The sequence below is a fragment of the Bos indicus genome, chromosome 25, assembly GCF_029378745.1.
Source record: "Bos indicus isolate NIAB-ARS_2022 breed Sahiwal x Tharparkar chromosome 25, NIAB-ARS_B.indTharparkar_mat_pri_1.0, whole genome shotgun sequence".
Classification (NCBI taxonomy): domain Eukaryota; kingdom Metazoa; phylum Chordata; class Mammalia; order Artiodactyla; family Bovidae; genus Bos; species Bos indicus.
Window position 1 is genome coordinate 3542168 of NC_091784.1, and position 25719 is coordinate 3567886.

Sequence of the window (25719 nt, forward strand, 5' to 3'; positions counted from 1 at the left end):
AGGAGGTGGCCTTCCTGAGACAGATGTGGAGGTGCCCATTGTCACGTCTCAGGCAGCCAGATCACTGGAAATACGACCTGGAAATGAGGCGTGCAGCTGAAGCAAGTGAAAGCCGCTCACCCGTGTGACTCTTTGCGACCCATGGACTATGCAGTCCATGGAACTCTCCGGGCCATGATAGAGGAGTGGGTTCCTTTCTCCAGGGGGATCTTTCCGACCCAGGGATCGAACCTATGTCTCCTGCATTGCAGGCAGATTCTCTACTCTCTGAGCCACCAGGGAAGCCTGCAGCTGAAGCAAGAGCAGCTCTATTGGCTCCCTCCCACCCTGGAGTTCTGAGGTGGCTCAGGGAAGAATCTGGACTTCCTGGGTGTAGGAAGGGAGTTTCAGACAACTGAACGGACCTAAGGGGCAGGCGGTGCCGGCTGGGGTCTTGTGCACTCAAGAGAGACTTTCCCTGAGGAGCACGATTCATAGGTTGTCCCCGTGGGGTGCACACAGATGGCCCATCAGGAGGCCGGTTCCTCTTCAAGGATATTAGACACTGAATAGTGTTCCCCTAAATATACACAGTGAAGTCCTAACCACCAGCACCTGGAGGGGAGTCTTTACAGGGAATCAAGTGAGCATGAGGTCCTTAGGGTGGGCCCTAATCCATTATGACTGGTGACCTTAGGAAAATGGGGAATTAGGAGACAGATACTTGTCTAGGGAGGGCGCCATGCAGACCTGGAGACATCTGTCTACAGGCCTAGGAGAGAAGCCTGGAACACATGCTTCCCTCAGGGCTCGCAGAGCAACCGCTGCCTGCTGACGCCTTGATTTCAATTTCGAGGCTCCACTGTGAGAATAAATATGTGTTGCTGAGACCCGGGTCTGTGGCTCTTTGTTGTGGCAGCCCTGGGTCTCTAAGACAGATGCCAGGCCATGGCTGTGAGGGGCTGTGGTCTTAGGGGGAGGTGGGCCAGGCTGTGAGAGTCAAGCCCTGTGGGGCTGGCCAGGGTCTTGGAGACCCCTGCCATGGTGACTGAGGCCCGGGGGCCCGAGCAGGGCTCAGGAGACCCTGGTCAGTGGGGCCCAGACGGCCAGCAAGGCTCCCTTCTGCCCCTTCTGAGGGACACATCCTGTGGGTGAGGCACACAGGCCCGGCCCTGCCCTGGATGCCAGGGCCCCGGGGAGAGTCTCCACCTCAGGGCCCCTGCAGGTCCTGTGACTTCCTGAGGGCAGGGCAGCTACAGAAGCTTCTCTGGATGTGGAGTGGGGTGCAGTCTGTTCGAGGGCCCTGGTCGGCTCCCCCCGAATCTTCCTCAAACTATCGTCCCAAGTCTGGACTTTACCCCGTCCCTCCCCATGCTCCAGCCGATGGTGGGGGAATGTGGCCCAAGCTGGGCTCAGAGATCCCCACCCAGCTCAGGGAGAAGGGGCCTGTCCTGGGACCCTGAGAGTAAGAGACATGCCCTCCCCGCCCCGGCCCTCAGACCTCTGGCTCCATGTCTTCCCCTCCTTCTGACTCCCCGCTTTCCCCTTTTTTTTCTGCTTCTATTTCTGACTCAGTTTCTGTCTCAAACACTCCCAGCTGCCCCTATTCCCTCCCCCAGCAAGGCTCCACCCTCTCTGCCCCTCCCTGGCCGGCTCTTACGTCGCTGGGGCTCAGCAGGCAGCGGGGTAGTGCTCAGCTGGAGCTCTGACTGCAGGATCTCAGGTGAGGGGCTCTGGGGACCCCGGCATGGGGATGGGGGAGACCTGCAGCCGGAGGACCCTCCAGGGTGGTGGGCGAGCCCGCTTCTCTGAAGCACTTTCCACCCCCCAACCTCTTCCTCCAGCAGGTCCCAGCGGGAGGACCCTAAGCCACCATGTGCTTCGCAAAGGTAGTGACGAAAAGAGATGAGGGGAGAGTGGTCCTGGAGTATCATTTGCCGCCCGATCTGGCTCCCACCAGCTCAGCCCCAGCCCTGCTGACTGCTTTCTGCACAACAGCCTCTGTTCCACCCTCCCTGGGCCCTAGGGTGGCCGCAGGGGAAAGTGAAAGTGTTAGTCGCTCAGTGGTGTCCAACTCTTTGCGAACCCGGGGACTATAGCCCACCAGGCTCCCCTGTCCATGGGCTTCTCCAGGCAGAGATACTGGAGCGGGTTGCCATTTCCTTCCCACTGGGGAAGCAGAGGGTCAAAACATGGGACCCGGGCCATCAAAGCGCCCCGTCTCACAATGACCCTGGTCGAACGCTCTGCTGTCACCATCCTGAAATTCTGGATAATTGTTGACAAGCAGGCACCAGTTTCCTGTTGCTCTGAGCCCTTTCCTTATGTAGCAGGTCCTGGCTGTGGGGCTGGGGCTCCTGCTGGGAGTTCGGTTTGGGGGGCAGCTCAGTGTGGGGGCCTTTGGGACCGAGGAAGGAGCAATGGACCAGGGAGTGAGTGTAGGAATTAGAGTCGTCATGCTCGTGGGGGAGCCAGACGTGGAGCGTCTGCAGTCTCCTAGGAATCAGCTATCCTCGGGCTCCTTCTAATGCTTATTCCTATTTATTGAATTTCTTTTGTCTCTGAGCGATCTTAGTTGCAGCATGTGGCCAGCATTTTCAGAGAAAAGCTGAAAACATTTCTCTCAGGGCCTGGATGAGTAGCCGAGCCACACTGAGCTCAGAGTCTACTCTTTCCCTTTGGAGTGCCCTCCGCCCTCTGTACAACTCCCTCATCTCAGTTCTGACGGTGACAAGATGCTCAGGAGCTCCAGGCCATGGAACACCAGTATCTGGCAGTGGTCAGCGTGGCTGGCCGAGGTTGAGCGGCCAGGCCCAGTGAGACGATGCGGGCAGAGAGTGTCCCCACGGCCCCTCGAGGTGTTTCCTTGCCCAGTTGTGTGTGATGCTGGGCTGACAGGATGGGCCCCCTGGACAAGGGTGTGCAGACGGAGCCCTGCATGCGCTGTGAGCCCCACTGACCACCCAGGGCCAGGAGGGCAGTGGGGACCCACCAGATGCCCGCCGTTAGGTGGAGTCTCCCAGGGGTCGGTGGGGCGCCTCCCACCTCCATGACTCATCAAGGGTCTGGAGTGGAAGGTCCTGGGGGCCGGGGGTCTGCAGGGTCAGAGGTCTGAAGACTGGCCACTGTCACCCTCAGAGCCTCAGACCCGAGAGGACAGTGCCAGGTCCTCCCTGGTCAGCTCTCAGCAGGACCACGGAGGGCTAGGCATCTGGGAAATAGGTTGACCTGCCTACTCCAGGGCAAGGGTCCTCCTTTGGTCAGTGTCCGTGTGTGTGTGTGTGTGTGTGTGTGTGTGTGTGTGTGTGTGTAGGACAGGTCTCGGTGGTTACAAGGACAGAATCTGAGTTTCACTGTTACCTCCACAGGGAGTCCCATATGACCAGGCTTCTCTGAGGTCCATAATGGTAAGAGGCTCATCCCCATGAATAGCTAGGGTCTCGGGAGGCCTGGGTCTGCGAGGTGAAGCCGAGTCGATCTGGCCCACTTGAGACCCAGCAGGGAGAAGGACGGAGATTCTTTTACTCAAGTCCATCTCTGTTCACAGCACAAACGGGTGGATGATTTCTGTGATAAGATGGGAAATGAACCAGAAGAAGCACAGGTGGGTCAGTGTGCCCCACCCTCAACCCTCCCCAGTTTGAGGGCGGTAGGTGGGTTCACAGTCACAGTGATGATGAGGGTCACAGCTCAGCACCCAGTCCTTACACTGGACAAACGCATACCTGTGTGGCAGGTGAGTGCACAGGGAGGGGATACGGAGGCCCAGGGATGCTGAGGGCGGCGTCCAGACCACAGGGCAACAGGGCAAGGCAGGGATGCCAGAGTATGGCCCTCGGGTTGAGGGTTAGTTATTGGGGTGACTGGGCCGAGATGAGTACTAGCTGGGGCTTGGGATTCAGGGTGAAAGTGAGAGAGGGTGGGGGTGTTTTAAATACAATATTTTTTCCCCACCAGATGGAGGCAGCCCTAGATGAGACGGAGGTGAGTTTGGACCTTGCCCCCTGCTAAGGGTAGTCCTCAGAGTTGCATCAGCCAGGGTATGGGGTCTGGGGCCCTGGCTCCCTTCAGACTCACCTGGATGCACGGGAGGCCACAGTGGGGACCCCAGACGTCAGCAGGGAGGCAGGAGTGCAGACTGCACGCTTCCTCTCCCCAGGAGGAGCTCAGCGAGGACATCAGTGAATTTATAGAAGATCACATTCAACAGAACCTTCCAGTGAGTCACAGCCACTATCTCAGCGCCTTCCTTCCCCTCCCCACTGGTCTCTCTTGTCCTTGGGGCTGCTATGTGCGCACAGAGCTCCCTGGAGTGGGGGATGAAGGGGGTGGTCCCTGAAATCTCAGATGGTGCAGCCTTGCGGGCATCACCCTCCCCACTCAGCACACGGTGGCCAGAGCCCTGACTCAGCTTCCTGCTCTAAGACCCGTGGGTCTCGTGCTGGGTTCAGAGGCCAACCACCTGCAGGCAGATACAACCAAGCACCAGAGTTCATTCTTCAAGGCGAACCAAGGAGCAGACCCAGTCTCTGGGAGAAGTCCTTGTGTCTGCAAAGCTCTTGGTCTGCAGGCAGGCGGTTTGGGTTGGGCTGGGCTGTACTTTTGAGTTACAGCGTCTCCCAAGGTCTGGGAGGCCTCAGTCAGGTCAGGACCAGGGTCTGCCTCACCCAGGGCGGGTCCCTGAAAGGCCCCCATCCATGCAGGAATCCCTGAAGGAGTCCAGTCCCTTGCTTCAGGAAGCAAGGCAAGAAGTACGCCGCAGAATCCAGAGACCCTCAGGCTCTGCCTGTCTGGAGGTCTTGAATCTGGAAGAGAGCATCTGGGCCAGAGCCCTGCGGCGGTTCCAAGGCATTCTGCAGAGTATCCAGCAGCGGTGTTGGGATGTGCTCACCTGGCTTTGGGAGAAGGTGGGGGCGTTCCTGGAGGCCGTCTGGAGTGCAGTGAAGGCCGTCTGCGGAATGCTGATGGATATGTACTCCTCTGTGGGGCAGCTCTTCGGAAACCTCATCCAGGTATAGGAGCCCCAGTGATTCTGGAGGAACTCCACCTCATCCAGAAGGCCCTGCACGATCCCCTTCCCGGAAACCATCTTCTAAAGCGACCTTTACCCTCCTGCTCACCCTTGACCCATCCTTTAACTGCCCTCCCCTCCTGTCCTGCAGGGACGACACCACAGCATCAGGCCAGGTTTTCCATCTCCAGGTCTGACCTGTCTGTCAGGGACGGGGATGCTCTGCTGACCTAGGGATGTGGGAGAGGCTTGGAAGCCCGGAGGCGCCAAGGACCAAGGTGCCTTCCGTGGGTCAGCATGCCTCTGTGCCTCTGCCTGTCGCTCCAAACCATGTCAGATGGGGCGCTGAGCTGATCCTCAGCGAGGGGGACCCCTGAGGGCCGGCTGCGGGTCTCGCAGGAGGAGTCAGCGGTGGACCCTGACCCTGACATTAGCATCTTAGTGCCCTCATCATCCTAAACGACCCAGCTTGCTGTCAGCACAGGCCCCAGCAGGGCAGGAGACCTGGAGGAAGGCTCTCCCTGTCTCCTGGGCCTGCGCCTCCCTGTCTGAGGAGGACAGCAGCCTGTCTGGGAGTTCCTTGTGGCAGAGCTCCATTCCGGCCACACCCTTCCCCCTTCACTTCCAGGGGGTCCCTCTGACAGGCCTGACTCTGGAAGGCCTACCTCTGGCCTGAGTTCCCTGCTTCAAGGAGCCGCCCACTGCCAGGCCCTGAGCAGCCTTGGCTTCCTGGCCCCGTCCCTGCCTCACCTCCCCATCAGTATGCAAGTCTCTCAGGCTTTCCCCTGTGTTCTCCGGTGCCCCTGTGCTAAACCTGCACTTGACTATTTCCTTTTTTTCTTTTTACATAATGACCTTACATCTGATATACTACTTCTCACGATGATGAGGTTACTCAGCTGATAGAAGTAGTACGGTATTCTGTGTTTAACATTAAATTTCTTCCCCGTTTCAAAGTCAATATGAGTTTGTTTTTTGTTGTTGTTGTTTTTAGATTAAATCTTTTCTCCATTTCAATGTAAGTCACATGAAATACATTTTCTAAACATTTTCCCTCCCAAAGAAATGTTTGTTTTTGACCAATGATATGTGCTTTGTGCATGGACAATATAAACTCGGGAGGTAACAGAACAAAATCCAATAACAATATGGAGGAAAGAGTCCTCCAAGGTGCAGGAGGGAGTGATGTGAATGGAATAGGTGCAATTTCCAGGGATTCTGGGCACAAGTTTCTTCCTTCCTATGGAGAATTCTGAACAGATGAAATATTACTTATGTGAATATCAGTCATCTCACTTCTTGGACCTTTTAACCAGCACATGCATGTTATAGGCAGCAGTTTTCAGTGGGTTATTTGCTGTAAAGCAGATGTTTTGTACTCCATTTAGCATAGGATAGGCATTTGAAACCGTTAGGTGGTATTTCATGGGATCCGAGGAACTCTGGTCCTTTATGTCTCAGCTCAGAAAGAATTCAGCGACAGGCAAAAGGAGCCTGGCAGCCTACAGTCCATGGGGTGGCACAGAGTCGGACACAACTGAGGACCTAAGGCTCTCAGTGACCTGTCAGACCGAGTCTCATCCGCAGGACGCTGCTCTGCATCTCCTCGGCTGCACAATAGTCCTTGGCTGCCGGCCAAGCTCCTTGCTGTACGGCCTGGGTCTCTGCACATGCTGCTCCTTTTGCCTGGGATGCCCTCCTTTTTCTCCGGGGCAGCCCTACCCCTCTGTTTCAAGCCAGTTCCCCTCAAGGCCCCACCACATTCCCTGGCACATAGAAAATGTGGCACATGGCTCAGGAAATAATCACGCCTTGCTACGCTGTGAGTGCTGTCGCTCTGTCGTGTTCGCCTCTGCAGCCCCACGGACTGTGGCCCACCAGGTCCCTCATCCATGGGATTTCCCAGGCAAGGACAGTGGAGTGCGTGTCATTTCCTTCTCCAAGGGATCTTCCGAGCCCAGGCATTGAACCCAGGTCGCTTGCATCTCCCTCATTAGCAGTCAGATCCCTTACCATTAGTGCCTCCCATGCTGTGGGTTCTCCCAATTCCTCAGTCTCTTAGTTGACCTGTCCTCTCTCCTGGAAACGTTCCTCCCAGGAGTCTTTCAGGAGTCTTAAACCTACACCTGTGACATGTGGGGACTCCCGTAGCCCTGTCTTCCTCCCAACACCTAAACGACTGAACCTCCCCACCCCTGGCTCAGAGCTTTCCCTTCTAGCTGTGCCCAAGAAACAGCTCTACTTTCCAAATCCAGTTGCCCTTCAAGGATATCAGATGTCACAATGTGTCTCCAGATTCCTATGCTGAAGTCCTCTGAATGCCAAGTCATCTGGAGGTGGTCTTTATAAGGAATCACGGTAAACAAGGACCTTGCTGCTGCTGTTGCTGCTAAGTCGCTTCAGTCATGTCCGACTCTGTGCGACCCCAGAGACGGCAGCCCACCAGGCTCCCCCATCCCTGGGGTTCTCCAGGCAAGAACACTGGAGTGGGCTGCCATTTCCTTCTCCAACGCATGAAAGTGGAAAGTGAAAGTGAAGTCGCTCAGTCGTGTCCAACTCCTAGCGACTCCATGGACTGCAGCCTTCCACGCTCCTCCGTCCATGGGATTTTCCAGGCAAGAGTACTGGACTGGGATGCCATCGCCTTCTCCGATGAGGTCCTTGGGATGGGCCCTAATCCATTATGACTGGTGACCTTATGAAAATGGGGGATTAAGAGATACATACATGTCCGGAGAGGATGCCGTGTCGACGTGGAGATGGCTATCTACAAGCCTAGGAGAGACCTGGAACACAGGCTTCCTCAGGGCTCTCAGAGGAACCATACCTACTGATCCCTTGGCCTCAACTTCTAGGCTCCCGTGTGAGAGAATAAAGCAGTTCCTCTTGGGAACTGCTTGGCTCCCATCAGCTCATGCTGGTGGGAAGACAGTGTGTTGCTGATACATGGGTCTGTGGTTCTTTGTTATGGTGGTCCTGGGCCTGGAAGACTTATGAGAAGGCCATGGAGGTGCTGGGCTGAGAGAGGCTGTTGCCTCAGCAAGGAGGCTGGCCAGGCTGGGAGCGACAAGCCCTGTGGGGCAGGCCAGGGCAGGGAGACACCTGCCACTTCGCCTTGGATCAAGGGGACCCCAGAGGGCTCAGCGCCCAGACGGCCTTCATTCTCTCCTGAAGGCCCCAGTCTGTGTGCCAGGCAGCCCAGGCCACTCCTGTCAACAACTGTGCCAAGCTGTTTGGGTCTTTAGGGACAGGCCCCACCGTCCATCCCGGGATGCTGAACCCCAGCCCTGCCTCTCTGGGCCCTCTGTGATGTTTGTCACCCTGTCCTCCTTCTGTGACATCCCAAGCAACCCACATTGCTGGGGACCCCACATCAGCCCTGAGACCACCCCTGGTCACCGTGCCCCAAGTCCTGGGTGACATCACTGCTCACACATAGATGATGCTCCACAGTTGGCCCCGTGCACCTTCTTTCCGGTCAGCACCCTGGAACCAGAACTACCCACTTTCAGGGGACACCCTCCTGCACCTGGACCCCTCCCTGCTCCTCCACACCTGAGCCTCTGCCGTCCTCTCGGGAGCTGCTTGGCTCCCATCAGCTCATGCTGATGGGAAGACAGTGGACTGGCCCCCTCTCAGTCTGGGGTCACGGCTTCCTCATCGTTCCTGGGTGATGAGTGGGTGGAACCTGAGCCACCTCATTGACCTCTGCCCACCCCAGACTCGTCACAGAATTCAGGATCTAAAACCCAGTGACTCTGCAAATCCATTTCTGGAATATTCCACACAGGATGACCCAAGAAGGGAGTTGCCTGGTGGTCCACTGGTTAGAATCAGGTGCTTTCACTGTCATGGCCTGAGTTAAATTTCTTGTCCCAGAAGTAAGATCCCTCAAGTCGCTTGATCTTGCCGGAAAAAAAAAAAAAAAGAAAAAAAACACACAGAGAGAGAGAGCATGACCCTGGAGACTGAAAATGCAGATTCCATGTCCTCATCTGAATCTACACTCTGAGGTCTGGGGACAGGAATCTGCATTTTAACAAACTGGGTGGTGGGGCGGGGCGTGGTCTTCCTGGGCAAGGGAGCTGGGCCAGCACCTGCATCTCTTTGTCTTGTGGCTTTTCTGTGTCTCTGCCAAGTTCTCTAACCTCTTCCTGTGTTTACTGAGCCCAGCTCATCGGCTGGGTTAGAGAGGTTCACCCCCCATGGGTGGAGTCACAGACCCACCATTTGTTAATGTGCCACCCAGCCTCAGCGGGCCCACAGTGCTGCAAGAGCTGACCCAGGGACATGGAGCCCAGCGTGGTCATGACCAGGCCAGAAGGAGGATGACAGCCCGGTGTCTTCAACCAGCCAGCCACCTGGGAATTCAAAGGCACCAGAAGCCATCTGGGCCTCTGTCAGGACCCTTTCTAAGTACGAGGAGGAGGAAACTTGTCTTCAAAAAGCTTGTCAGCCCCAAAGCAGGACAGTAAAAATAACAGGAGAGAAAACCCTCATTTCCTTGAAGCAGTGATGGAGCCAGGCTGAAGTTTGGTGGCAGGAACGTGACAGACCCGAATCACTGTTTTCCAGAAGAGGCTGGAATCCAGCATTGACGGGGGACAGGGTGGCTGAGGATGAGCTGGGGGGCAACCAAGAGTTGGTTGGAGGCGCCCAGAGAGGGATGTCCCATGTGATATCTGAGGCTCCTTTCGCTGAGACAATGGATACTTCTCCAGCCTCTCACTTCATGACGTCTGCTTCACAAAATGCCACATCGCACTGAATTATGTTTTTTAAAGAATGGGAAGTAAATGATATAAATTATTAAAATATAAGCACTTAAAACTTTTGTATTTCAAAGGGAAACACCGGAAAAGTAAGAAGACAACCGATAGAATGGGGAAGAAAATTTGCAAATGATTCATGTGGTAAGGGCATGGAGCCAGAAAACATTTACTACTCTTGCGTGTGGTCGTGCATGCTCAATGCTGTCTCCGTGGCCCCATAGACTGTAGCCCCCTAGGCTCCTCTGTCCATGTGGTTTTCCAGGCAAGAGTATTAGAGTGGGTTGCCATGTCTTCCTCCCAGGGATCTTCCCTGACCCACGGATTGAAGCTGGTTTTCAGCATTGCAGGCAGATTCTTTACTGCTGAGCTACCAGGAAAGCCTGGGGAAATAGTCTAGTGGTACCCCAAAAAGTTAAAAACAGACTTAGGGATTGCCTGGTGGTGGGCCCTGGAGGCTTAAGGGTGCAGTATGGTTTCTGGAGATGATAAAAGTATTGTGAAATTGATGGTGGTGGTGGTTGAGTAGTACTGTGCATTAAATTAGGCCCTTTCCTGGGTGAATTGTATGATATGTGAATTACATCTCACTAAAACTCTATAAAGAAAAGGGTTCAGCCCAACGTGAGACATGAAATGCCTTTCAGGAGGTGGCCTTCCTGAGACAGATGTGGAGGTGCCCATTGTCACGTCTCAGGCAGCCAGATCACTGGAAATACGACCTGGAAATGAGGCGTGCAGCTGAAGCAAGTGAAAGCCGCTCACCCGTGTGACTCTTTGCGACCCATGGACTATGCAGTCCATGGAACTCTCCGGGCCATGATAGAGGAGTGGGTTCCTTTCTCCAGGGGGATCTTTCCGACCCAGGGATCGAACCTATGTCTCCTGCATTGCAGGCAGATTCTCTACTCTCTGAGCCACCAGGGAAGCCTGCAGCTGAAGCAAGAGCAGCTCTATTGGCTCCCTCCCACCCTGGAGTTCTGAGGTGGCTCAGGGAAGAATCTGGACTTCCTGGGTGTAGGAAGGGAGTTTCAGACAACTGAACGGACCTAAGGGGCAGGCGGTGCCGGCTGGGGTCTTGTGCACTCAAGAGAGACTTTCCCTGAGGAGCACGATTCATAGGTTGTCCCCGTGGGGTGCACACAGATGGCCCATCAGGAGGCCGGTTCCTCTTCAAGGATATTAGACACTGAATAGTGTTCCCCTAAATATACACAGTGAAGTCCTAACCACCAGCACCTGGAGGGGAGTCTTTACAGGGAATCAAGTGAGCATGAGGTCCTTAGGGTGGGCCCTAATCCATTATGACTGGTGACCTTAGGAAAATGGGGAATTAGGAGACAGATACTTGTCTAGGGAGGGCGCCATGCAGACCTGGAGACATCTGTCTACAGGCCTAGGAGAGAAGCCTGGAACACATGCTTCCCTCAGGGCTCGCAGAGCAACCGCTGCCTGCTGACGCCTTGATTTCAATTTCGAGGCTCCACTGTGAGAATAAATATGTGTTGCTGAGACCCGGGTCTGTGGCTCTTTGTTGTGGCAGCCCTGGGTCTCTAAGACAGATGCCAGGCCATGGCTGTGAGGGGCTGTGGTCTTAGGGGGAGGTGGGCCAGGCTGTGAGAGTCAAGCCCTGTGGGGCTGGCCAGGGTCTTGGAGACCCCTGCCATGGTGACTGAGGCCCGGGGGCCCGAGCAGGGCTCAGGAGACCCTGGTCAGTGGGGCCCAGACGGCCAGCAAGGCTCCCTTCTGCCCCTTCTGAGGGACACATCCTGTGGGTGAGGCACACAGGCCCGGCCCTGCCCTGGATGCCAGGGCCCCGGGGAGAGTCTCCACCTCAGGGCCCCTGCAGGTCCTGTGACTTCCTGAGGGCAGGGCAGCTACAGAAGCTTCTCTGGATGTGGAGTGGGGTGCAGTCTGTTCGAGGGCCCTGGTCGGCTCCCCCCGAATCTTCCTCAAACTATCGTCCCAAGTCTGGACTTTACCCCGTCCCTCCCCATGCTCCAGCCGATGGTGGGGGAATGTGGCCCAAGCTGGGCTCAGAGATCCCCACCCAGCTCAGGGAGAAGGGGCCTGTCCTGGGACCCTGAGAGTAAGAGACATGCCCTCCCCGCCCCGGCCCTCAGACCTCTGGCTCCATGTCTTCCCCTCCTTCTGACTCCCCGCTTTCCCCTTTTTTTTCTGCTTCTATTTCTGACTCAGTTTCTGTCTCAAACACTCCCAGCTGCCCCTATTCCCTCCCCCAGCAAGGCTCCACCCTCTCTGCCCCTCCCTGGCCGGCTCTTACGTCGCTGGGGCTCAGCAGGCAGCGGGGTAGTGCTCAGCTGGAGCTCTGACTGCAGGATCTCAGGTGAGGGGCTCTGGGGACCCCGGCATGGGGATGGGGGAGACCTGCAGCCGGAGGACCCTCCAGGGTGGTGGGCGAGCCCGCTTCTCTGAAGCACTTTCCACCCCCCAACCTCTTCCTCCAGCAGGTCCCAGCGGGAGGACCCTAAGCCACCATGTGCTTCGCAAAGGTAGTGACGAAAAGAGATGAGGGGAGAGTGGTCCTGGAGTATCATTTGCCGCCCGATCTGGCTCCCACCAGCTCAGCCCCAGCCCTGCTGACTGCTTTCTGCACAACAGCCTCTGTTCCACCCTCCCTGGGCCCTAGGGTGGCCGCAGGGGAAAGTGAAAGTGTTAGTCGCTCAGTGGTGTCCAACTCTTTGCGAACCCGGGGACTATAGCCCACCAGGCTCCCCTGTCCATGGGCTTCTCCAGGCAGAGATACTGGAGCGGGTTGCCATTTCCTTCCCACTGGGGAAGCAGAGGGTCAAAACATGGGACCCGGGCCATCAAAGCGCCCCGTCTCACAATGACCCTGGTCGAACGCTCTGCTGTCACCATCCTGAAATTCTGGATAATTGTTGACAAGCAGGCACCAGTTTCCTGTTGCTCTGAGCCCTTTCCTTATGTAGCAGGTCCTGGCTGTGGGGCTGGGGCTCCTGCTGGGAGTTCGGTTTGGGGGGCAGCTCAGTGTGGGGGCCTTTGGGACCGAGGAAGGAGCAATGGACCAGGGAGTGAGTGTAGGAATTAGAGTCGTCATGCTCGTGGGGGAGCCAGACGTGGAGCGTCTGCAGTCTCCTAGGAATCAGCTATCCTCGGGCTCCTTCTAATGCTTATTCCTATTTATTGAATTTCTTTTGTCTCTGAGCGATCTTAGTTGCAGCATGTGGCCAGCATTTTCAGAGAAAAGCTGAAAACATTTCTCTCAGGGCCTGGATGAGTAGCCGAGCCACACTGAGCTCAGAGTCTACTCTTTCCCTTTGGAGTGCCCTCCGCCCTCTGTACAACTCCCTCATCTCAGTTCTGACGGTGACAAGATGCTCAGGAGCTCCAGGCCATGGAACACCAGTATCTGGCAGTGGTCAGCGTGGCTGGCCGAGGTTGAGCGGCCAGGCCCAGTGAGACGATGCGGGCAGAGAGTGTCCCCACGGCCCCTCGAGGTGTTTCCTTGCCCAGTTGTGTGTGATGCTGGGCTGACAGGATGGGCCCCCTGGACAAGGGTGTGCAGACGGAGCCCTGCATGCGCTGTGAGCCCCACTGACCACCCAGGGCCAGGAGGGCAGTGGGGACCCACCAGATGCCCGCCGTTAGGTGGAGTCTCCCAGGGGTCGGTGGGGCGCCTCCCACCTCCATGACTCATCAAGGGTCTGGAGTGGAAGGTCCTGGGGGCCGGGGGTCTGCAGGGTCAGAGGTCTGAAGACTGGCCACTGTCACCCTCAGAGCCTCAGACCCGAGAGGACAGTGCCAGGTCCTCCCTGGTCAGCTCTCAGCAGGACCACGGAGGGCTAGGCATCTGGGAAATAGGTTGACCTGCCTACTCCAGGGCAAGGGTCCTCCTTTGGTCAGTGTCCGTGTGTGTGTGTGTGTGTGTGTGTGTGTGTGTGTGTGTGTGTGTAGGACAGGTCTCGGTGGTTACAAGGACAGAATCTGAGTTTCACTGTTACCTCCACAGGGAGTCCCATATGACCAGGCTTCTCTGAGGTCCATAATGGTAAGAGGCTCATCCCCATGAATAGCTAGGGTCTCGGGAGGCCTGGGTCTGCGAGGTGAAGCCGAGTCGATCTGGCCCACTTGAGACCCAGCAGGGAGAAGGACGGAGATTCTTTTACTCAAGTCCATCTCTGTTCACAGCACAAACGGGTGGATGATTTCTGTGATAAGATGGGAAATGAACCAGAAGAAGCACAGGTGGGTCAGTGTGCCCCACCCTCAACCCTCCCCAGTTTGAGGGCGGTAGGTGGGTTCACAGTCACAGTGATGATGAGGGTCACAGCTCAGCACCCAGTCCTTACACTGGACAAACGCATACCTGTGTGGCAGGTGAGTGCACAGGGAGGGGATACGGAGGCCCAGGGATGCTGAGGGCGGCGTCCAGACCACAGGGCAACAGGGCAAGGCAGGGATGCCAGAGTATGGCCCTCGGGTTGAGGGTTAGTTATTGGGGTGACTGGGCCGAGATGAGTACTAGCTGGGGCTTGGGATTCAGGGTGAAAGTGAGAGAGGGTGGGGGTGTTTTAAATACAATATTTTTTCCCCACCAGATGGAGGCAGCCCTAGATGAGACGGAGGTGAGTTTGGACCTTGCCCCCTGCTAAGGGTAGTCCTCAGAGTTGCATCAGCCAGGGTATGGGGTCTGGGGCCCTGGCTCCCTTCAGACTCACCTGGATGCACGGGAGGCCACAGTGGGGACCCCAGACGTCAGCAGGGAGGCAGGAGTGCAGACTGCACGCTTCCTCTCCCCAGGAGGAGCTCAGCGAGGACATCAGTGAATTTATAGAAGATCACATTCAACAGAACCTTCCAGTGAGTCACAGCCACTATCTCAGCGCCTTCCTTCCCCTCCCCACTGGTCTCTCTTGTCCTTGGGGCTGCTATGTGCGCACAGAGCTCCCTGGAGTGGGGGATGAAGGGGGTGGTCCCTGAAATCTCAGATGGTGCAGCCTTGCGGGCATCACCCTCCCCACTCAGCACACGGTGGCCAGAGCCCTGACTCAGCTTCCTGCTCTAAGACCCGTGGGTCTCGTGCTGGGTTCAGAGGCCAACCACCTGCAGGCAGATACAACCAAGCACCAGAGTTCATTCTTCAAGGCGAACCAAGGAGCAGACCCAGTCTCTGGGAGAAGTCCTTGTGTCTGCAAAGCTCTTGGTCTGCAGGCAGGCGGTTTGGGTTGGGCTGGGCTGTACTTTTGAGTTACAGCGTCTCCCAAGGTCTGGGAGGCCTCAGTCAGGTCAGGACCAGGGTCTGCCTCACCCAGGGCGGGTCCCTGAAAGGCCCCCATCCATGCAGGAATCCCTGAAGGAGTCCAGTCCCTTGCTTCAGGAAGCAAGGCAAGAAGTACGCCGCAGAATCCAGAGACCCTCAGGCTCTGCCTGTCTGGAGGTCTTGAATCTGGAAGAGAGCATCTGGGCCAGAGCCCTGCGGCGGTTCCAAGGCATTCTGCAGAGTATCCAGCAGCGGTGTTGGGATGTGCTCACCTGGCTTTGGGAGAAGGTGGGGGCGTTCCTGGAGGCCGTCTGGAGTGCAGTGAAGGCCGTCTGCGGAATGCTGATGGATATGTACTCCTCTGTGGGGCAGCTCTTCGGAAACCTCATCCAGGTATAGGAGCCCCAGTGATTCTGGAGGAACTCCACCTCATCCAGAAGGCCCTGCACGATCCCCTTCCCGGAAACCATCTTCTAAAGCGACCTTTACCCTCCTGCTCACCCTTGACCCATCCTTTAACTGCCCTCCCCTCCTGTCCTGCAGGGACGACACCACAGCATCAGGCCAGGTTTTCCATCTCCAGGTCTGACCTGTCTGTCAGGGACGGGGATGCTCTGCTGACCTAGGGATGTGGGAGAGGCTTGGAAGCCCGGAGGCGCCAAGGACCAAGGTGCCTTCCGTGGGTCAGCATGCCTCTGTGCCTCTGCCTGTCGCTCCAAACCATGTCAGATGGGGCGCTGAGCTGATCCTCAGCGAGGGGGACCCCTGAGGGCCGGCTGCGGGTCTCGCAGGAGGAGTCAGCGGTGGACCCTGACCCTGACATTAGCATCTTAGTGCCCTCATCATCCTAAACGACCCAGCTTGCTGTCAGCACAGGCCCCAGCAGGGCAGGAGACCTGGAGGAAGGCTCTCCCTGTCTCCTGGGCCTGCGCCTCCCTGTCTGAGGAGGACAGCAGCCTGTCTGGGAGTTCCTTGTGGCAGAGCTCCATTCCGGCCACACCCTTCCCCCTTCACTTCCAGGGGGTCCCTCTGACAGGCCTGACTCTGGAAGGCCTACCTCTGGCCTGAGTTCCCTGCTTCAAGGAGCCGCCCACTGCCAGGCCCTGAGCAGCCTTGGCTTCCTGGCCCCGTCCCTGCCTCACCTCCCCATCAGTATGCAAGTCTCTCAGGCTTTCCCCTGTGTTCTCCGGTGCCCCTGTGCTAAACCTGCACTTGACTATTTCCTTTTTTTCTTTTTACATAATGACCTTACATCTGATATTCTACTTCTCACGATGGTGAGGTTACTCAGCTGATAGAAGTAGTACGGTATTCTGTGTTTAACATTAAATTTCTTCCCCGTTTCAAAGTCAATATGAGTTTGTTTTTTGTTGTTGTTGTTTTTAGATTAAATCTTTTCTCCATTTCAATGTAAGTCACATGAAATACATTTTCTAAACATTTTCCCTCCCAAAGAAATGTTTGTTTTTGACCAATGATATGTGCTTTGTGCATGGACAATATAAACTCGGGAGGTAACAGAACAAAATCCAATAAAAATATGGAGGAAAGAGTCCTCCAAGGTGCAGGAGGGAGTGATGTGAATGGAATAGGTGCAATTTCCAGGGATTCTGGGCACAAGTTTCTTCCTTCCTATGGAGAATTCTGAACAGATGAAATATTACTTATGTGAATATCAGTCATCTCACTTCTTGGACCTTTTAACCAGCACATGCATGTTATAGGCAGCAGTTTTCAGTGGGTTATTTGCTGTAAAGCAGATGTTTTGTACTCCATTTAGCATAGGATAGGCATTTGAAACCGTTAGGTGGTATTTCATGGGATCCGAGGAACTCTGGTCCTTTATGTCTCAGCTCAGAAAGAATTCAGCGACAGGCAAAAGGAGCCTGGCAGCCTACAGTCCACGGGGTGGCACAGAGTCGGACACAACTGAGGACCTAAGGCTCTCAGTGACCTGTCAGACCGAGTCTCATCCGCAGGACGCTGCTCTGCATCTCCTCGGCTGCACAATAGTCCTTGGCTGCCGGCCAAGCTCCTTGCTCTACGGCCTGGGTCTCTACACATGCTGCTCCTTTTGCCTGGGATGCCCTCCTTTTTCTCCGGGGCAGCCCTACCCCTCTGTTTCAAGCCAGTTCCCCTCAAGGCCCCACCACATTCCCTGGCACATGGAAAATGCGGCACATGGCTCAGGAAATAATCATGCCTTGCTACGCTGTGAGTGCTGTCGCCCTGTCGTGTTTGCCTCTGCAGCCCCACGGACTGTGGCCCACCAGGTCCCTCATCCATGGGATTTCCCAGGCAAGGACAGTGCAGTGCGTGTCATTTCCTTCTCCAAGGGATCTTCCGAGCCCAGGCATTGAACCCAGGTCGCTTGCATCTCCCTCATTAGCAGTCAGATCCCTTACCACTAGTGCCCCCACGCTGTGAGTTCTCCCACTTCCTCAGTCTCTTAGCTGACCTGTGCTGTCTCCTGGAAACGTTCCTCCTAGGAGTCTTGCAGGAGTCTTAAACCTAAACCTGTGACATGTGGGGACTCCCGTAGCCCTGTCTTCCTCCCAACACCTAAACGACTGAACATCCCAGCCCCCGGCTCAGAGCTTTCCCTTCCAGCTGTGCCCAAGAAACACCTCTACTTTCCAAATCCAGTTGCCCTTCAAGGATATCAGAAGTCGCACTGTGTCTCCAAATTCCCATGCCGAAGTCCTCTGAATGCCACGTCATCTGGAGGTGGTCTTTACAAGGGATCAAGAGAAACCTGGTCCTTGGGGTGGGCCCTAATCCATTATGACTGGTGACCTTAGGAAAATGGGGGATTAGGAGACACATACATGTCTGGAGAGGATTCCGTGTTGATGTGGAGATGGTTATCTAAAGCCTAGGAGAGACCTGGAACACAGGCTTCCCTCAGGGCTCTCAGAGGAACCATACCTGCTGACACCTTGGCCTCAACTTCTAGGCTCCCGTGTGAGAGAATAAATGTGTGTTGTTGATACACGGGTCTGTGGTTCTTTGTTATGGTGGCCCTGGGGCTGGAAGACTTACGAGAAGGCCATGGAGGTGCTGGGCTGAGAGAGGCTGTTGCCTCAGCAAGGAGGCTGGCCAGGCTGTGAGGGACAAGCCCTGTGGGGCAGGCCAGGGGAGGGAGACACCTGCCACTTCGCTTTGGATCGAGGGGACCCCAGAGGTCTCAGCGCCCAGACGGCCTTCATTCCCTTCTGAAGGCCCCAGTCTGTGTGCCAGGCAGCCCAGGCCACTCCTGTCAACAACTGTGCCAAGCTGTTTGGGTCTTTAGGGATGGGCCCCACCGTCCACCCCGGGACGCTGAACCCCAGCCTGCCTCTGTGGGCCCTCTGTGATTTTTGTCACCCTGTCCTCCTTCTGTGACATCCCAAGCAACCCACTTTGCTGGGGACCCCACATCAGCCCTGAGACCACCCCTGGTCGCCGTGCCCCAGGTCCTGGGTGACATCACTGCTCACACATAGATGATGCTCCACAGTCGGCCCCGTGCACCTTCTTTCCGGTCAGCACCCTGGAACCAGAACTGCCCACTTTCAGGGGGACACCCTCCTGCACCTGGAACACCTCTCTGCTCCTCCACACCTGAGCCCCTGCCGTCCTCTCGGGAGCTTCCTGGCTCCCATCAGCTCATGCTGGCGGGAAGACAGTGGACTGGTCCCCCGACTGGTCCCCTCTCAGTCTGGGGTCACTGCTTCGTCAACGTTCCTGGGTGATGAGTGGGTGGGACGTGGGCCATCTATTGACCTCCCCCCATCCCAGCTCATCACAGAATTCAGGATCTAAATCAGTGCCCGATTCTCTTCTTTTGTGGAGAAGGCGGTGGCACCCCACTCCAGTACTCTTGCCTGGAAAATCCCATGGTCGGAGGAGCCTGGAAGGCTGTAGTCCATGGGGTCGCAAGGAGTCGGACACGACTTAGCGACTTCACTTTCACTTTCCACTTTTATGCATTGGAAAAGGAAATGGCAACCCACTCCAGTGTTCTTGCCTGGAGAATCCCAGGGATGGGGGAGCCTGGTGGGTTGCCGTCTATGGAGTCGCACAGAGTCGGACACGCCTGAAGCGACTTGGCAGCAGTAGAAGGGTCCTGGTGGTGGGGGGCTAGCGCGGGGCACGCGCAGCGCGGCCTACCCGGCCCCCGCCCCGCCCGCAGGCCCGCAGTTCTGGTCGTTCCAGGACCGGCTGCTAGAGGGCGCCGCAAGCCCGCTCACCGAGCTGGGGCTGCCCCCCGGGACGGAGGTGGACGCCGTGTTCTCCTGGCGGCTCAACGGGAAGACCTCCCTGATCCGGGGGCGGCAGTACTGGCGGTAGGACGAGGCTGTGGCGCGCCCGGACCCCGGCTACCCGCGCGATCTGAGCCTCTGGGAGGGCGGGCTGCCGGCTCCCGACGATGTCACCGTCAGCAACAGGGGCAGGGGGTGCCGGCTGGGGTCTGGTGGGCCCAAGAGAGACTTTCCCTGAGGAGCAGGATTCATAGGTTGTCCCCATGGGGTGCACACGGGTGGCCCATCAGGAGCCCGGTTCCTCTTCAAGGATATTAGACACTAAATCGTGTTCCCCTAAATTCACACAGTGAAGTCCTAACCACCAGCGCCTGGAGGGGGGTCTTTACAGGGAATCAAGTGAGCATGAGGCCCTTAGGGTGGGTCCTAATCCATTATGACTGGTGACCTTAGGAAAATGGGGAATTAGGAGACAGATACGTGTCTAGGGAGGGCACCATGTAGACCTGGAGACAGCTGTCAACAGGCCTAGGAGAGAAGCCTGGAACACTTGCTTCCCTCAGGGCTCGCAGAGCAACCGCTGCCTGCTGACGCCTTGATTTCAATTTCGAGGCTTCACTGTGAGAATAAATGTGTGTTGCTGAGACCCGGGTCTGTGGCTCTTTGTTATGGCAGCCCTGGGTCTCTAAGACCGATGCCAGGCCATGGCTGTGAGGGGCTGTGGTCTTAGGGGGAGGTGGGCCAGGCTGTGAGAGTCAAGCCCTGTGGGGCTGGCCAGGGCCAGGGAGACCCCTGCCATGGTGACTGAGGCCCGGGGGCCCGAGCAGGGCTCAGGAGACCCTGGTCAGCGGGGCCCAGACGGCCAGCAAGGCTCCCTTCTGCCCCTTCTGAAGGACACATCCTGTGGGTGAGGCACACAGGCCCGGCCCTTCCCTGGATGCAGGGGAGAGTCTCCACCTCAGGGCTCCCGCAGGTCCTGTGACTTCCTGAGGGCAGGGCAGCTACAGAAGCTTCTCTGGATGTGGAGTGGGGTGCAGTCTGTTCAAGGGCCCTGGTCGGCTCCCCCTGAAGCTTCCTCAAACTATCATCCCAAGTCTGGACTTTACCCCGTCCCTCCGCGTGCTCTAGCCGATGGCGGGGGGTCCCAGCCCAAGCTGGGCTCAGAGATCCCCACCCAGCTCAGGGAGAAGGCCCCTGTCCTGGGACCCTGAGTGTAAGGGACACGCCCTTCCCGCCCCGCCCCTCAGATTCTGGCTCCATGTCTTCCCCTCCTTCTGACTCCCCCCCTTCCTCTTCTGTTTCTGCTTCTATTTCTATCTCAGTTTCTGTCTCAAACACACCCAGCTGACCCTGCCTCCTCCCCAGCAGGGCTCCACCCTCTCTGCCCTTCCCTGGCCAGCTCTTAAGTCGCTGGGGCTCAGCAGGCAGCGGGGTAGTGCTCAGCTGGAGCTCTGGCTGCAGGATCTCAGGTGAGGGGCTCTGGGGAGCCTGGCGTGGGGGTCGGGGAGACCTGCAGGCGGAGGACCCTCCAGGGTGGTGGGCGAGCCCTCTTCTCTGAAGCACTTTCCTCCCACTCTTCCTCCACCAGGTCCCAGCGGCAGGACCCTGAGCCACCATGTGCTTCACTAAGGTGAGTGACAAGAGATGAGGGGAGAGTGGTCCTGGAGTCTCCTTTGCCACCTGTCCCCGCTCCCACCAGCTCAGCCCCAGCCCTGCTGACTGCTCTGTGCGCAGCAACCTCTGTCCCACCCTCCCTGGGCCCTGGGGTGGCCACAGGGGAAGTGAAAGTGTGAGTCCCTCAGTGGTGTCCAACTCTTTGCGAACCCCGGGACTGTAGCCCACCAGGCTCCCCTGTCCATGGGCTTCTCCAGGCAGAGATACTGGAGCGGGTTGCCATTTCCTTCCCACTGAGGAAGCAGAGGGTCAAAACATGGGACCCGTGCCACAAAGCACCTCGTCTCACAATAACCCTGGTCGAACGCTCTGCTGTCACCATCCTGAAATTTTGGATAATTGTTGACAAGCACGCTCCAATTTCCTGTTGCTCTGAGCCCTTTCCTTATGTGGCAGGTCCTGGCTGTGGGGCTGGGGCTCCTGCTGGGAGGTCAGTTTTGCAGGCAGCTCAGTGTGGGGGCCTTTGGGACCGAGGAAGGAGCAATGGACCAGGGAGTGAGTGTAGGAATTAGAGTCGTCATGCTCGTGGGGGAGCCGGACCTGGAGCCTCTGCAGTGTCCGAGGAATCAGCCGTCCTCAGGCTCCTTCTAATGCTTATTCCTATTTATTGAATTTCTTTTGTCTCTGAGCGATCTTAGTTGCAGCGTGTGGGGTCTAGTTCACTGGCCAGGATTTTCAGAGAAAAGCTGAAAGCATTTCTCTCAGGGCGTGGATCAACAGCTGAAGCCACACTGAGATCAGAAACTATTCTTACCCTTTGGGGTGGCCTCCGCCCTCTGTCCACTCACCTACCTAGTTCTGAGGGTGACCAGATCCCCAGGGGCTCTGGGCCATGGAACACCGGTGTCTGGGAGTGGTCATCTTGGGGTGAGCCAGGCTGAGCACTCAGGTCCAGTGAGAGGATGTGGGCAGAGAGTGTCCCCACGGACCCGCGAGGAGTTTCCTTGCCCAGTCATGTGTGATGCTGGGCTGACAGGATGGGGCCCCCAGACAAGGGTGTGCAGACGGGAGCCCTGCTTGCGCTGTGAGCCGCACTGACTACCCAGGGCCAGGAGGGCAGCGGGGACAGCGCCAGATTCCCGAGTATCCTCCATTGAGTCATCAATTGTCTGGAGGGGAAGGGCTGGGGGGCGGTCTGCAGGGTCAGAAGTCAGGAAGACTGGCCACTGTCACCCTCAGCACCTCAGACAGGAGAGGACAGCACCAGTTCCTCCCTGGTCAGCTCTCAGCAGGACCACGGAGGGCTAGACATCTGGGAACCAGGTTGACCCGCCTACTCCAGGGCAACCGTCCTCCTTGGGTGAGTGTGTGTGTGTGTATAAAACAGATCTTGGTGGTTACAAGGTCAGAAGCCTGAATTTCACTGTTACCTCCACAGAGAGACCCACGTGTCCTGGCTTCTTTCAGGGTGTTAATGGTAAGAAGCTCATTTCCACGTATAGCTGGGGTTCGGGAGGCCTGGGTTCTGCTGGGTGAAGCTGAGAACATTCTGGCCCACTTGGGACCCAGCAGGGAGAAGAACCGAGATTCTTTTACTCAAGTCCATCTCTGTTCACAGCACAACCTTGTAGATGAATTTTTCGATACAATGGAAAATGAACCAGAAGGAGCACAGGTGGGTCACTGTGCCCCACCCCCGACCCTCCCCAGTTTGAGGGAGGTGGTGTGGGTTCACAGTCATGGTGATGATGAGGGTCACAGCTCAGCACCCAGTCCTTACACTGGACAAACGCACACCTGTGTGGCAGGTGAGTGCACAGGGAGGAGATACGGAGGCCCAGGGATGCTGAGGGCAGCGTCCAGACCACAGGGCAACGAGGGTGGGCAGGATGCCAGAGCATGGTCCCCAGGTTGAGTGTTAGTTATTGGGGTAACTGGGCAGAGATGAGTACTAGCTGGGCCTTGGGATTCAGGGTGAAAGTGAGAGAGGGTGGGGGTATTTTAAACAGAGCGTTTTTTCCCAACAGATGGAGGCAGTCCTAGCAGAGACTAAGGTGAGTTTGGACCTTGCCCCCTGCTAAGGGTAGTCCTCAGAGTTGGATCAGCCAGGGTATGGAGTCTGGGGCACTGGCTCCCTTCAGACTCACCTGGATGCACGGGAGGCCACACTGGGGACCACTGACCTCAGCAGCGAGGCAGGAGTGCAGACTGCACACTTCCTCTCCCCAGGAGAAATTCATCAAGGACGCCTTTAAAGTCATGGATAATCACATTCAAGAGAACAGTCCCGTGAGTTGGAGCCACTGTCTCAGTGCCTTCCTTCCCCTCCCCACTGGTCTCTCTTGTCCTTGGGGCTGCTGCGTGTGCACAGAGCTCCCTGGAGTGGGGGATGAAGGGGGGGGTCCCTGAAATCTCAGGTGGTGCAGCCTTTCGAGCATCAGCCTCCCGACTCAGCATCGGTGGCCAGAGCCCTGGACTTAGCTTCCTGCTATGAGCCCCGTGGGCCTGGTGCTGGGTTCAGTGGTTGATCACGTAGACGCAGGTACAACCAAGCACTGGGGTTCGTTCTTCGAAGGGAACCGAGGGGCAAGGCCCAGTCTCTGGGAGAAGTGCTCGTGTCTGCAGACCTTTTGGCCAGAAGCAGGCAGTTTGGATTCGTGGGCTTCTGAGTCCCAGCATTTCACAAGGGCTGGGAGGCCTCGGTAAGGTCAGGACCAGGGTCTGCCTCGCTCCGGGCGAGTCCCTGAATAGCCCACAATCCCTGCAGGAAACCCTGAAGGAGTCCAGTCCCTTGCTTCAGGAAGCACGGCAAGAAGTACGCTGCAGAATCCAGAGACGCTCCGTCTCCACCTCTCTGGAGGTCCAGAATCCGGAAGAGAGCATCTGGGCCAGAGCCCTGCGGCAGTTCTTGGGCATTCTGCAGAGTTTCCTGTCCGGGTGTCGGGATGCGCTCACCTGGCTGTGGGAGAAGGCCGCGGCCTGCCTACAGGCCATCTGCAGTGCGGTGGAGGCCCTCTGGGAAGTGCTCACGGATTTCTCTTCCTTTGTTGGGCAGCTCTTATGCAGAAGCCTCATCCAGGTCTAAGAGCCTCACGTGGTTCTGGAGGAGCCCCACCTCATCCAGAAGGCCCTGTACGATGCCCTTCCCAGAAACCATCTTCTGAAGCGACCTTTACCCTCCTGCTCACCCTTGACCCATCCTTTAACTGCCCTCACCTCCTGTCCTGCAGGGACGACACCACAGCATCAGGCCAGGTTTCCCTTCTCCAGGTCTGACCTGTCTGTCAGGGACAGGGATGATCTGCTGACCCAGGGATGTGGGAGAGGCTTCGAAACTCAGAGGCCCCAAGGACCAAGGTGCCTTCCGTGGGTCAGCATGCCTCTGTGTCTCTGCGTGTCGCTCCAAACCATGTCAGATGGGGCGCTGAGCTGATCCTCAGCGAGGGGGACCCCTGAGGGCCGGCTGTGGGTCTCGCAGGAGGAGTCAGTGGTGGACCCTGACCCTGACGCTAGCATCTTAGTGCCCTCATCATCCTAAGCGACCCAGCTTGCTGTCAGCTGAGGCCCCAGCAGGGCAGGAGACCTGGAGGAAGGCTCTCCCTGTCTCCTGGGCCTGCGCCTTCCTGTCTGAGGAGGACAGCAGCCTGTCTGGGAGTTCCTTGTGGCAGAGCCCCATTCTGGCCCCACCCTTCCCCCTTCACTTCCAGGGGGTCCCTCTGACAGGCCTGACTCTGGAAGGTCTACATCTGGCCTGAGTTCCCTGCTGCAAGGAGCTGCCCACTGCCGGGCCCTGAGCAGCCTTGTCTTCCTGGCCCCGTCCCTGCCTCACCTCCCCATCAGTATGCAAGTCTCTCAGACTTTCCCCTGCGTTCTCCCGTGCCCCTGTGCTAAACCTGCACTTGACTATTTCCTTTTTTTTCTTTTTACATAATGACCTTACATCTGATATTCTACTTCTCACGATGGTGATTATAGCCATTGATAGAGTAGTACGGATGTTTTGTTTAACATTAAATTTCTTCCCCGTTTCAACATCAATATGAGTTTGTTTTTATTTTTGTTGTTGTTGTTTTTAGATTAAATCTTTTCTCCATTTCAATGTAAGTTACATGAAATACATTCTCTAAACACTTTCCCTCCCAAGGAAATGTTTCAGTTTTTGACCAATGATATGTGATTTGTGCATGGACAATATAAACTCAGGAGGTAACAGAACAAAATCCAATAAAAATATGGAGGAAAGAGTCCTCCAAGGTGCAGGAGGGAGTGATGTGAATGGAATAGGTGCAATTTCCAGGGATTCTGGGCACAAGTTTCTTCCTTCCTATGGAGAATTCTGAAACAATGAAATATTACTTATGTGAATATCAGTCATCTCACTTCTTGGACCTTTTAACCAGCACATGCAAGTTATAGACAGCAGTTTTCAGTGGGTTATTTGCTGTAAAGCTGATGTTTTGTACTCCATTTAGCATAGGATAGCCATTTGAAACCCTTAGGTGGTATTTCATGGGATAACAAACGTTCGTCTAGTCAAGGCTATGGTTTTTCCTGTGGTCATGTATGGATGTGAGAGTTGGACTGTGAAGAAGGCTAAGCACCAAAGAATTGATGCTTTTGAACTGTAGTGTTGGAGAAGACTCTTGAGAGTCCCTTGGACTGCAAGGAGATCCAACCAGTCCATTCTGAAGGAGATCAGCCCTGGGATTTCTTTGGAAGGAATGATGCTAAAGCTGAAACTCCAGTACTTTGGCCACCTCATGCCAGGAGTTGACTCATTGGAAAACACTCTGATGCTGGGAGGGATTGGGGGCAAGAGGACAAGGGGACAACAGAGGACGAGATGGCTGGATGGCA

General features: G+C 56.4%; 3 protein-coding genes across 9 annotated transcripts; all 3 read left to right on the forward strand.

Moving 5' to 3' along the window:
- Positions 1 to 1608: 1608 nt before the first annotated feature.
- Positions 1609 to 5951, forward strand: LOC139179688 (interleukin-32-like). 4 transcript variants are annotated; one of them, XM_070779513.1, is made up of 8 exons: positions 1609 to 1702; positions 1827 to 1868; positions 3348 to 3386; positions 3527 to 3583; positions 3937 to 3963; positions 4139 to 4198; positions 4683 to 4991; positions 5142 to 5951. In XM_070779513.1, exons 2-8 carry the CDS (start codon positions 1854 to 1856, stop codon positions 5217 to 5219), a joined length of 585 nt encoding a protein of 194 aa, XP_070635614.1. In that variant the 5' UTR covers positions 1609 to 1702; positions 1827 to 1853; the 3' UTR covers positions 5220 to 5951. The 4 variants fall into 4 exon arrangements, with proteins under 4 accessions (XP_070635614.1, XP_070635618.1, XP_070635616.1 ...); XM_070779515.1 differs by having other exon boundaries at positions 1627 to 1702; positions 1824 to 1868; XM_070779517.1 differs by having other exon boundaries at positions 1610 to 1702; positions 4683 to 5951.
- Positions 5952 to 12011: 6060 nt separating this feature from the next.
- On the forward strand, positions 12012 to 16357 carry LOC139179689 (interleukin-32-like). Of its 4 annotated transcripts, none has more exons than XM_070779518.1 (8): positions 12012 to 12106; positions 12231 to 12272; positions 13754 to 13792; positions 13933 to 13989; positions 14343 to 14369; positions 14545 to 14604; positions 15089 to 15397; positions 15548 to 16357. In XM_070779518.1, exons 2-8 carry the CDS (start codon positions 12258 to 12260, stop codon positions 15623 to 15625), a joined length of 585 nt encoding a protein of 194 aa, XP_070635619.1. In that variant the 5' UTR covers positions 12012 to 12106; positions 12231 to 12257; the 3' UTR covers positions 15626 to 16357. The 4 variants fall into 4 exon arrangements, with proteins under 4 accessions (XP_070635619.1, XP_070635622.1, XP_070635620.1 ...); XM_070779519.1 differs by having other exon boundaries at positions 12031 to 12106; positions 12228 to 12272; XM_070779521.1 differs by having other exon boundaries at positions 12019 to 12106; positions 15089 to 16357.
- An 828-nt stretch (positions 16358 to 17185) lies between these two features.
- Positions 17186 to 24900, forward strand: LOC109578671 (uncharacterized). Its single transcript, XM_070779173.1, has 11 exons — positions 17186 to 17218; positions 18245 to 18345; positions 19131 to 19332; positions 20617 to 20717; positions 20837 to 20878; positions 22102 to 22222; positions 22301 to 22339; positions 22481 to 22537; positions 22890 to 22916; positions 23092 to 23151; positions 23630 to 24900. Exons 1-11 carry the CDS (start codon positions 17186 to 17188, stop codon positions 23945 to 23947), a joined length of 1101 nt encoding a protein of 366 aa, XP_070635274.1. The 3' UTR covers positions 23948 to 24900.
- Positions 24901 to 25719: the final 819 nt, after the last annotated feature.